The sequence below is a fragment of the Rana temporaria genome, chromosome 2, assembly GCF_905171775.1.
Source record: "Rana temporaria chromosome 2, aRanTem1.1, whole genome shotgun sequence".
NCBI lineage: Eukaryota > Metazoa > Chordata > Amphibia > Anura > Ranidae > Rana > Rana temporaria.
Genome location: NC_053490.1, coordinates 217,897,150 through 217,909,074, shown reverse-complemented (window position 1 = coordinate 217,909,074; position 11,925 = coordinate 217,897,150). Strand labels below are relative to the sequence as shown.

Sequence of the window (11,925 nt, the reverse complement as noted above, 5' to 3'; positions counted from 1 at the left end):
CACTGGTCTTCTCCCTTCTCCACTCACTGCCTCTTCTCCCCTCACTGGTCTTCTCCCTTCTCCACTCACTGCCTCTTCTCCCCTCACTGGTCTTCTCCCTTCTCCACTCACTGCCTCTTCTCCCCTCACTGGTCTTCTCCCTTCTCCACTCACTGCCTCTTCTCCCCTCACTGGTCTTCTCCCTTCTCCACTCACTGCCTCTTCTCCCCTCACTGGTCTTCTCCCTTCTCCACTCACTGCCTCTTCTCCCCTCACTGGTCTTCTCCCTTCTCCACTCACTGTCTCTTCTCCCCTCACTGATCTTCTCCCTTCTCCACTCACTGTCTCTTCTCCCCTCACTGATCTTCTCCCTTCTCCACTCACTGCCTCTTCTCCCCTCACTGGTCTTCTCCCTTCTCCACTCACTGCCTCTTCTCCCCTCACTGGTCTTCTCCCTTCTCCACTCACTGCCTCTTCTCCCCTCACTGGTCTTCTCCCTTCTCCACTCACTGCCTCTTCTCCCCTCACTGGTCTTCTCCCTTCTCCACTCACTGCCTCTTCTCCCCTCACTGGTCTTCTCCCTTCTCCACTCACTGCCTCTTCTCCCCTCACTGGTCTTCTCCCTTCTCCACTCACTGCCTCTTCTCCCCTCACTGGTCTTCTCCCTTCTCCACTCACTGCCTCTTCTCCCCTCACTGGTCTTCTCCCTTCTCCACTCACTGCCTCTTCTCCCCTCACTGGTCTTCTCCCTTCTCCACTCACTGCCTCTTCTCCCCTCACTGGTCTTCTCCCTTCTCCACTCACTGCCTCTTCTCCCCTCACTGGTCTTCTCCCTTCTCCACTCACTGCCTCTTCTCCCCTCACTGGTCTTCTTCCTTCTCCACTCACTGCCTCTTCTCCCCTCACTGGTCTTCTCCCTTCTCCACTCACTGCCTCTTCTCCCCTCACTGGTCTTCTCCCTTCTCCACTCACTGCCTCTTCTCCCCTCACTGGTCTTCTCCCTTCTCCACTCACTGTCTCTTCTCCCCTCACTGGTCTTCTCCCTTCTCCACTCACTGCCTCTTCTCCCCTCACTGGTCTTCTCCCTTCTCCACTCACTGCCTCTTCTCCCCTCACTGGTCTTCTCCCTTCTCCACTCACTGCCTCTTCTCCCCTCACTGATCTTCTCCCTTCTCCACTCACTGTCTCTTCTCCCCTCACTGATCTTCTCCCTTCTCCACTCACTGCCTCTTCTCCACTCACTGTCTCTTCTCCACTCACTGTCTCTTCTCCCCTCACTGATCTTCTCCCTTCTCCACTCACTGCCTCTTCTCCACTCACTGTCTCTTCTCCACTCACTGTCTCTTCTCCCCTCACTGGTCTTCTCCCTTCACTGTCTCTTCTCCGTAGCCTTGGATCCTCCCTGTTTTCCTCCCACACAGCAGAAAAAAAAAGGTCACGTATGTTTGGAGAAATATGTAGGTCAGTGGAACATTTCCTGCACTTGTGCCTGACAGGCAGCGAGCTTTCCTTTCTCCTCACCACCTACACTGGATTTCTAGTCCTTCCTCCCATTCTAGTAAAGAGTGCATGTCTTCATTCCTTCACACATTTCCACACACAGCCCACACCCCCATGTCCGGACACCTCTACTTCTGGGGGCCACAGATAACCTATGACTGCTAAAGGTGCTCTCCCTTCATCTTCATGGTGACACGTCTCAGCCGAGGAGAACATGGAAAGGGACTTATCATGTCTGTGACCGGAGCAGGAACTTGGCGCCCAGCTCATCATGCAGCCCATGTGTGAGGGAGCCCCTCGGACTGCCGCTGAGCATGGCATGCGGCGCCCCGTCACACCATGAAATATAGCGGCTATAGAGCCAAGGCCACTGCGAAGGGTTCAGACAGAGCTCGGGGGGAGGAGGAGGCCCTCACACAGCTCGCTTCAGCGGACAGCAGCACTGTACTGAAGAGCCGCCGGAGGAGCGCCCCGCCGCCCGAGCGCCACAGCGCTGCCAGGTAAGAGTACGGCTCAGACTACTATGTACAGTCCAGTGTGCACGGGTCAGTTTACTATGCAGAGTTCAGACAACTATGCACAGTCCAGTGTGCACGGAGCAGTGTACTATGCAGACCACTATGTCCAGTCCAGTGTGCACGGAGCAGTGTACTATGCAGACCACTATGTCCAGTCCAGTGTGCACGGAGCAGTGTACTTTGCAGATCATTATGTCCAGTCCAGTGTGCACGGAGCAGTGTACTATGCAGACCACTATGTCCAGTCCAGTGTGCTCAGGTCAGTTCTCTTATGTAGAGTTCATTCCACTATACAGGGCTCATACCACTATGCAGAGTTCAGACCACTGTGCAGGGCTAAGTCCAGTGTGCAGGGCTCAGTCCAGTGTGGAGAGCTCAGTCCAGTGTGCAGGGCTCAGTCCAGTGTGGAGAGCTCAGTCCAGGGTGCAGGGCTCAGTACAGTGAGCAGGGCTCAGTCCGGTGTGGAGAGCTCAGTCCAGTGTGCAGGGCTCAGTCCAGTGTGCAGGGCTCAGTCCAGTGTGGAGAGCTCAGTCCAGTGTGCAGGGCTCAGTCCAGTATGGAGAGCTCAGTCCAGGGTGCAGGGCTCAGTCCAGTGTGGAGAGCTCAGTCCAGTGTGCAGGGCTCAGTTCAGTGTGGAGAGCTCAGTCCAGTGTGCAGGGCTACGTCCAGTGTGCAGGGCTCAGTACAGTGTGCAGGGCTCAGTCCAGTGTGGAGAGCTCAGTCCAGTGTGCAGGGCTAAGTACAGTGTGGAGAGCTCAGTCCAGTGTGCAGGGCTCAGTCCAGTGTGGAGAGCTCAGTCCAGTGTGCAGGGCTAAGTCCACTGTGCAGGGCTCAGTCCAGTGTGGATAGCTCAGTCCAGTGGGCAATGCTCAGTCCAATGTGCAGAGCTCAGTCCAATGTGCCAAACTTAGTCCAGTGTGCAGGGCTCAGTCCAATGTGCCAAACTCAGTCCAGAGTTCAGTGCTCACTTCAGTGTGTAGATCTCAGTCCAGTGTGCAGGGCTCAGTCCAGTGTTGAGAGCTCAGTCCAGTGTGCAGGGCTCAGTCCAGTGTGCAGGGCTCAGTCCAGTGTTGAGAGCTCAGTCCAGTGTGCATGGCTCAGTCCAGTGTGGAGAGCTCAGTCCAGTGTGCAGGGCTCAGTCCAGTGTGCAGGACTTAGTCCCGTATTCAGAGCTCAGTCCAGTGTGCAAGGCTCAGTCCAGTGTGCAGAGCTTAGTCCAGTGGGCAATGCTCAGTCCAATGTGCAGGGCTCATTCCAGCGGGCAATGCTCAGTCCAGAGCTCCGTCCAATGTGCAGGGCTCAGTCCAATGTTTAGAGCTCAGTCCAATTAGCAAGGCTCAGTCCAGTATACAGAGCTCAGTCCAGTGTGCAGGGCTCAGTCCAGTGTGCAGAGCTCAGCCCAGTGTGCAGATCTCAGTCCAGTATTAAGAGCTCAGTCCAGTATTAAGAGCTCAGTCCAGTGTGCAGGGCTCAGTCCAGTGTTGAGAGCTCAGTCCAGTGTGCAAGGCTCAGTCCAGTGTGCAGGGCTCAGTCCAGTGTTGAGAGCTCAGTCCAGTGTGCATGGCTCAGTCCAGTGTGGAGAGCTCAGTCCAGTGTGCAGGGCTCAGTCCAGTGTGCAGGACTTAGTCCCGTATTCAGAGCTCAGTCCAGTGTGCAAGGCTCAGTCCAGTGTGCAGAGCTTAGTCCAGTGGGCAATGCTCAGTCCAATGTGCAGGGCTCATTCCAGCGGGCAATGCTCAGTCCAGAGCTCAGTCCAATGTGCAGGGCTCAGTCCAATGTTTAGAGCTCAGTCCAATTAGCAAGGCTCAGTCCAGTATACAGAGCTCAGTCCAGTGTGCAGGGCTCAGTCCAGTGTGCAGAGCTCAGCCCAGTGTGCAGATCTCAGTCCAGTATTAAGAGATCAGTCCAGTATTAAGAGCTCAGTCCAGTGTGCAGGGCTCAGTCCAGTGTGCAGGGCTCAGTCCAGTGTGCAGGGCTCAGTCCAGTGTGGAGAGCTCAGTTCAGTGTGCAGGGCTCAGTCCAGTGTTGAGAGCTCAGTCCAATTAGCAAGGCTCAGTCCAGTATACAGAGCTCAGTCCAGTGTGCAGGGCTCAGTCCAGTGTGCAGAGCTCAGCCCAGTGTGCAGATCTCAGTCCAGTATTAAGAGCTCAGTCCAGTGTGCAGGGCTCAGTCCAGTGTGGAGAGCTCAGTCCAGTGTGCAGGACTTAGTCAAGTATGCAGAGCTCAGTCCAGTGTGGAGAGCTCAGTTCAGTGTGCAGGGCTCAGTCAAGTGTTGAGAGCTCAGCCCAGTGTGCAGGGCTCAGTTCAGTGTGCAGGGCTCAGTTCAGTGTGCATTTCATTTAAATATAGTGATGCATGACTGAGTACTTGTCATTCAAAGTGTGACCGTACTGAAAAATTATCTGGACTGTAAGTGGGTATAACAGTCTGGTCTTCAAGTGATTACAATATTACCTCCCCATTGCTAAGTGCTCACAAGTATGCCACAAGTATGCCAGTCACCACAACACAGTGCACCACACACCTGAATGGAGTGTACACTTTCTATGTTTTCAATCAATTAAAAGCAAAAAATACTAAAAATGTGAAACAGTCAGCAGCAGAGTGTTTTCACATGTGGGCAGTGTGGACAGGCTCTAACGTTCTCAGGGTAAACATGCCTAAAGCCCCATACACACTATCAGTTTTCCTTCAGGTTTTTGTCTTCAGATTTACCAAAACCATCTAATATGAGGTCAAACCTTAAGAGTTTCAATTCGTATGCAATCAGGCAGGCCCTTGCACTAAACCTGAAGACAAAAACCTGCAGGAAAACTGATAGTGTGTATGGGGCTTAAGAGTTATGGATTCTAGTGGTCGGATGGCATCACTGCTCTAAAGATTCAGTGGTGTTGTCAGCCCTCCATGGAGAGACACACTCAACGGAGCTCTGCAGTTACATAACCACTTGGCAAAAGTTTCAAAAAGGTATTTCCATTGAGATTTATTCAAAACTGCATGGAGAACATATAGAAACATTGGGGAGACAACATTTAAAAGGCAGGTTATTGCACTCCTTCCTTTTTATATTGTACTGATATTTTTATATTAGGATATGATTTTATTTTTCTGTGCCATGTGCAGATGGCATTGTTTCTGTACAATGATTTCAACTGGCTACTTGTGAAATGTATGCTATCAGTTTCAGTGCAAGTACTGTACATATTGGTTCCATGTGCCAAAGTGTCCACACCCTTATTTGGTGCCGTCAACATACAAAAGAGCACAACAGGGCATTCCATTTTAGGCAGATGGAAACCCAGCCTCTTCAACTTGTTATCGCCTTTCCATATGTTGTTCTCAAGCTTTGAAAGTCTTCAGTTTTCATTAAAGTAGAAGGGAAGACTAAATAAATTGCAGTGAACAGTAAATACCTCCTCTTAAAGGCTAAAGCCACCTTTCGGACCAAATTTCATGTTTCTTTCACATTTAGGCCTAGTTTACACTTGTGGCCAAGGGGGGGGGGGGGGGGGATGGTTGCCTTGCTCCCCCTAAAGCTGCAAAGTGAATGAGGTCACATCGCAATGGCGAGCTAAACACTAGGCTCGCTGTTGTGTTATGGTATTCTGACTTAAAAAGCTTATTTGACTGTAAAAAAATAAAAAATAAACGCAGACATTAGAAGCTGATTGGCTACCATGCACAGCTTCACCAGAGTTCATCTGCTTTAGTAAATCGTACAGTGATTATATGGAATTAGTTTAATAGAAAAAAATGTGCATGACCAGAAACAAATAATAACCCATAAGAAGGTGACAACGAACATAGAAATCATACACAATAAAGAACTTTGCCTTTGTCCTTTGAGAATTTTCGTACAAGTTAATACCACTTTCAGTTACATCATGATTCGCACCTTTGTGTAAAATCAGATGATCGCTCATCTGACTTTCTCATTGTGTGTATGCCACTTTTGCCTTGTACACACGATCGGAATTTCCGATGGAAAAAGTCCGACTGACTTTTTCCATCAGATATTCCGATCGTGTGTAGCCCCATCTAGAGTTTTTTCATCGGATATTCCGAGGAATTCCGTCAGAGTTTAGATATAGAACATGTTCCAATGTGATTTGGCCGGGCAAAAGCCTGATCGTGTGCGGGGCATTAGTCTCCACAGCACAGTCCAAGCACACTTGGTATGAATGTGCCCATAATCATACCAATGATGAAATGTTATGGTGCCCCATCTCTGGAAACATCCGAAAAACAAATATTTATTTCAATATCTAAAAGGTACACTATAATCAAAATATAAAAAAAAAACATGATGAATGAAAAAAAACAACAACGTTTGATAATAATATGCACTTACATGACCCCAATGATGTCAGTTGTGACTAAACATGTAGGGCGGAGTCTACGTACCTGGACGTCACCATGCCAGCTCCTATCCTGCTGTGTACACAAGCCGATTTTGCTTTCATGCTACTTGCTGCCTTTGGATTTTGATATACCTGTTTTATTCAATGACATTGTGAATATCTTCAATCCCCTTGTTTTAAAAATAAAGTTTTTAACGGATTTACACTATGTGGATGCTCCTTTTCATTACATATCCATGATGGGAATGCGTTTTTGCTTATCCACGGAGTTGCAATTTGAATTTGCTGTATCTTTGATCCTGTGATTGGATGACATCTGCTACCCTGTTACCTCTTATATGCATTGGCCGTTTGTTAGTCCATAATAGAGCCCTAGCATTCTGGTAAGAGTCCAACTTTATGCAGTGGTGGATCACGCATTGAAATCATATCACTTTATTATTATTATTATTATTATTATTATTATTATTATTATTATTATGGATTACACAGTCTTCATGGACACTTTTGGATCCTTTTCTCGTTTGTTTTACATACATTTTTTGACACTGTTTATATATGTTTAGTATCACTATGATGGATCATCTACTTTGATTTTGTTCCTACATTTAGCGCTGCATTTAATATTATTAATATGATAATAATAAACATGGCTTATTCAGCTTCTTTCTACATTCCCACATTTATTTATACCAATGTCTGAATTCATAGCTGATGTAAAGCATTTTGAGGCTATTGTGCTTTTTATGTTTATTGTGGGTTTAAAAAAAAAAAGATACATTTGGAACAAAGTAAACATTTGTAATACTGTCCATAATTGCAGAAAGAGGGGGCACAAAATCAGTGCTGGCTGACAAATATGCTATTTCTGTGCATATCTTTTTTCTTTTTTATGTAGTTGTAAAATGTTCAGTTTATTGGAAGGTAAATGATCCAAAACAAACAGCTTATAGTTCCACAACTGGTAATCGTAGGTAACTTTGACATGTATCTTGTGAATTTTCCGATTTTAATTGCAGCTCCTAACAAGAGAAAATGAGAGAGGAGACACAGATTAGGACTCTGGGTTCCTTGTAATTCATAATGTACTGCATTTCACACACTGCCAGATACAGATTATAATACACCACACGTTCTGGTGTTCACCACTATTTGTAATACATTACATTCTGTTACAAGCAGTGAAGGAAGTTCAGTAGATAGATAATGTAACAGATCGAGAGACAAACAGGCTGCCTGACTGATTTTTCCTGTGAACTGTTGTGTGAGTAGAAGAAGGGAGAACAGTAACTGGGAAAGAAGAACAGGCTGCTATTATAGTTACATTCCAACTTGTTAAAATGTAGCCATCTCAAACTCTGCATTGTCATGGCTTTTCCCAGCAGATTTCTATACAAATGTAATACTCCATTGCTGGGAACAGAGCACTTGATATGTAGTTAAATGTGTTAAAGGGGTTGTAAAGGTTCGTGTTTTTTCATCTTAATGCATCCTTTATATTAATGTGAAAAAACATCTGGCTGTCGTCACGGGCCTCTAAGCCCCCCCCCCCCCACTTTTACTTACCTGAGCCCATTCACCTGCTCTGCCCATCTCCCGTCGTCCTCTACTCCACTGAGTCTCGGCGTTCACTGGATCGATTGATAGCAGCGCAGCCATTGGCTCCCGCTGCTGTCAATCAAAACCAATGATGCAGGCCGCCGTGGGGGGGGGGGGGGTGAGACCAAGTCATACACTCAGTGTCTATGGACGCCGACTGTAGGACACAGGAGCGCACCTGCAAGCTAACTCCCTCAGGAGAGAGCTTCCCAGAGGGGGTTAGCAATTGCGGGGAGGAGCCGTGAGAGCCGCCGTGGGACCCCAGAACAGCAGGATCAGGGCTACTCTGTGCAAAACAAACTGCACACAGTGGAGGTAAGTATGAAATGTTTGTTAAATAAACCTTTACAACTCTTTTAACTTTCATTTTCTTTTTTTGAGAAACAGAATCTTACATTCCTGCAGAATACCATTGGCCTATCCCTTCTGGCTCACTCTACTTTTCTTTGAATGACTTATAAAGATACAAGGCAGGATTTGTCCTTGATGCCCTTATAAAGCAGATGAAGTGCCCCACACCACACGTTATTAGGGCTCATGAACACAGCGTCTCAAAGAAGCTGCTCATAAAGGCTTTTTAGCCTTTTTGAGCTCTCATTTTTTCTGCCTGGGAACTCCCCTCCATGTTAGTCAATTTTTAAAAGCACACTATGGCTTTTTCAGGAGTTTACAGGCATATGCTCTTACAGGCAGGACCCCCCTCCAAACTCGTTTTGAGCTTTAGAGCAGTAAAGACGCCCAAGTGCCCAAATGAAAAGGCTCAAGAAGCTCGAAAACACACAAAACAAAGTTGGAAAAATGAGCCAAGAGAAGGGTTGTGAAAAAAAAGCACAATAAAAATGTGCAAAATAGCACAAAAAAGCTACTTCAACCTGAACTAAAATCTCAAATGCCTGTAAAAACAGCTTTTTTTTTTTTTTTTTTTAGCTGCAGTGTGCGTGAGCCTTTAGTAGCACGACTACAGCATGCCCTCTTTGTTTGAAGGGATACTTTCAGGACACAATTTATGTATAGGCTCTGTCAATGCCAGCTTGTTTTAGCACGGTTCAGCAATATCCTAAAGATCACAGACAGTCAAGTCAGTACCCAACAGAACACGTCATCCAAGTTAGGCACTGATTGGTGAAACAAGGATGCTGATCACAGCCATAGAGCACGAACCTTTAAAATCAGAAATTGCATTTTTCATATTTTTATTCTGATAGGATGACTTTAAAATAAATCAAATGTGATATGCAAATGATTTTTATATAGAATATGATAGATACATTGCCAAAATATTTTTTTCTTTAAATGACAACTTGAAAAATGTATGTTTTTAATTTACTCTGCATCCAGATTTTCCATTTTGTATTTTTTCTGTTCTCCTGCCTTTTCCAAGCAGTCTACAGTGATAGTGAAAATACAGGCATGCCCTGGAATGGGAGTTTTTGTTTTCTGTGAGATACTACCCAAGACCATGTAACGGGTGATGAGGCTGCAGCTTTTCTTGGGGAGACTTATAATTCTAGGGGTGCTGACAACACAAAAATATTTTCTAGGAAGCTAGAGTCAAATGTTAAATGCAGGAAACAGAGCATCCACCTTGAATACCACTATTCTATACATAATGCAAACAATGGAAGGACCTTGTATGTGGTATCTAGGATTGTACAAATCAGATAACTAGCAAAATATGAAATCTTAAGTTTTGTTGCTATCACATTACAATACAATAGCAGCATGCATTTACACACATGCACAGGTGGAAGAAGCGTGGGTTCCCACTGGGAGTTTTGCTTTGTTCAACCCAGTGGGCTGAACGAAGAAAAACGGACTGATTGCTGTTCTAACAAGCTATGTTAGTACAGCGATTTTCTCCTCTGAGCTATTGTGTTCTGACAGGGGGAACACCCCCCCCCCCCCCCCACCAGAACACATTGATCAGCACTCACAGGTTTTCCAGTTTGCTCGTTCAATAAAAGTCGGTCATTAGACTTGTTTCTGGCATACAGGCAGCTGTAAACATGGTCGAAATGTTGGCCAGTTTCTGTTGAACTGGCCGATATTCAGCCAATGTGTACTAGCCTTATGGAGCAGGGGGCAAAGCCATCCCCCTTTCGTTTTTCTACTCCCTCGACTTCAGTGTTGAGGCCCTCCAACTTAGCTCCCTGACCACCCACAGAGTTTCATTCCCCCTTCCCCCCCCCTTGTTTTCTCACTTTCAACCTTCCAGTGTCCCCACACAGATTGTCAGATCTCCCTCTTGGATCTTTTAGATCATGGTGTCATTGTCCCAGTTCCTGTGGCAGAATTGTTGTGGGAGTTTTACTTCTTCCTATTCACTGTTCCCAAGTGGGGCATTTGCTGATCTTGGATCTCTGGGCTTTGAACCCCAAAAGTTCCAAATGGAATCCACCAGATCTGTTATTACCTTCTCCACCAGGGAGATGTTTCAGCTTCTTTGTTCATCGGTGATAGTTACTTTCACGTGCCCATCTTTCCTGTGCATCAGCAATTTTTTTGCTTTGCCATGGGGGTCTACATTACCAGTTCAAGACCTTGTCCTTTGGTATCTCTCAGTTGCTTTCTCTTGACATCTTCTCCATTGTGGAATACTCTGTTGAAGGAACAGTCAGCAGCGTCTTTGTTACACAATGTTTCTTTGAGTGTCTAGATGTTACAGAGTGCTAGGGAGGAGTTCTGGGAACCTTGTTGGTACAGGAAGCTTGGTTCCCTGCACATGGTTGGAGGAGCCATCAGCATTGGAGCAACCTGTTGGAGGGCCATCCAATCAAACATAATCAAACAAAACTATGGCAGTGACATAAATGAACCATCAGAGAGGAGCCACTGAATTCAGAAGCTGTGCAGCAGACTATACAGAGAGACTAGGGGAAAACTGTAAGTGAAGATGAACTTAAAGTGGAACTTCACCCAAAAGGGAAAGTTCTGCTCCCCCCATCCTCCTCTCCCATATTTGGAATACATTTTTTTGGAGGAGGGAGGGGTTCCTGATTTTGACAGGTACCTGCTCCTACTTTCAGTCCGATCTCCATGGCAATGATGATGTAGCCCTGGCCTCATCCTTGGAATTCTACATCACCAGTTTCCCTTTAACTGATGCGCACAGCCACTTGTTACAGGAGTTAGGTTTTGAATTGCTACGATTCTGGCCACTTTTTTTTAAAGCGCCAATGTGTGAATGACAAATCGCGTGACTCACATTTGAGATGCCATTCATTTGAATGACACCTAAAATCCTGGAGCGAGTCTGCTGTGATTTTCAAACAATAAATCGCACTGCATTTGCGACAATCCACATCGCATAAAGCATGTCGCCCAAAAGTAGCTCCTGAACTTTTTTTGAGCGACATGCTTCACGCGATGTGGGTTGCCGCGATTTATTGTGGCAGACCTGCACCATGATTTTAGGTGTCATTCAAATGAATGGCATCTCAAATGTGAGTAGTGCGATTTGTCATTCACACCATCATCGGCGTTTTGAAGTCATGGGCAGAATCGTGGTAAATCTGCTTGCGATTCTAAATGCTAAAGTGTGAATGCAACCCAAGACCCAGAGTTCTAGGCTGAGTTGGAGAAAGTAAAGGGAGATGGATTTGCTTGTTACTAGAATATATTTTATCATAATGATTGTTGGTGATCAGATGTTTTTATTGTACTGCTAGCCCCAGGTTAGGAGACATAATGGTGATTTTGTTTATTTTAAGTAAAGGCTGTATGAAATTTGTCAAAAGAGCAATAACACTACCAGACCTTGTTTTTTAATGCTTTTGTGAAAGGAAGATGTGGTATAAAACACTTTGGGTAACTGTATGCAAGATCGACATCAAAATGGTTATAATTCATGTTTATGATTTGAAAAAATACTTTATTGATCTCACCTAAAAGCACAAAACACCAAAATAGGGCATTTTTGAATAGTTATTTAATTAGGATTAAAGAGGATCTTCAGTCTGTTTAATAAA

The 11,925-nt window shown here is 45.8% G+C and overlaps 1 protein-coding gene across 5 annotated transcripts in view; it reads left to right on the top strand.

The window, feature by feature from the left end:
• The first annotated feature begins 1,385 nt into the window (after window positions 1-1,385).
• The window catches only part of NPAS2 (neuronal PAS domain protein 2), a 149,941-nt gene continuing 139,401 nt past the window's right edge, over window positions 1,386-11,925 (top strand). For 2 of the 5 annotated variants that reach the window (XM_040336444.1, XM_040336441.1), the window contains exon 1: window positions 1,391-1,979. In XM_040336444.1, the coding sequence (XP_040192378.1) occupies window positions 1,819-1,979 (161 nt within the window). In that variant the 5' untranslated portion in view covers window positions 1,391-1,818. Of the gene's footprint in view, window positions 1,980-11,925 lie in introns of all 5 variants that reach the window. The other 3 variants (XM_040336443.1, XM_040336439.1, XM_040336440.1) reach the window with 3 other exon arrangements.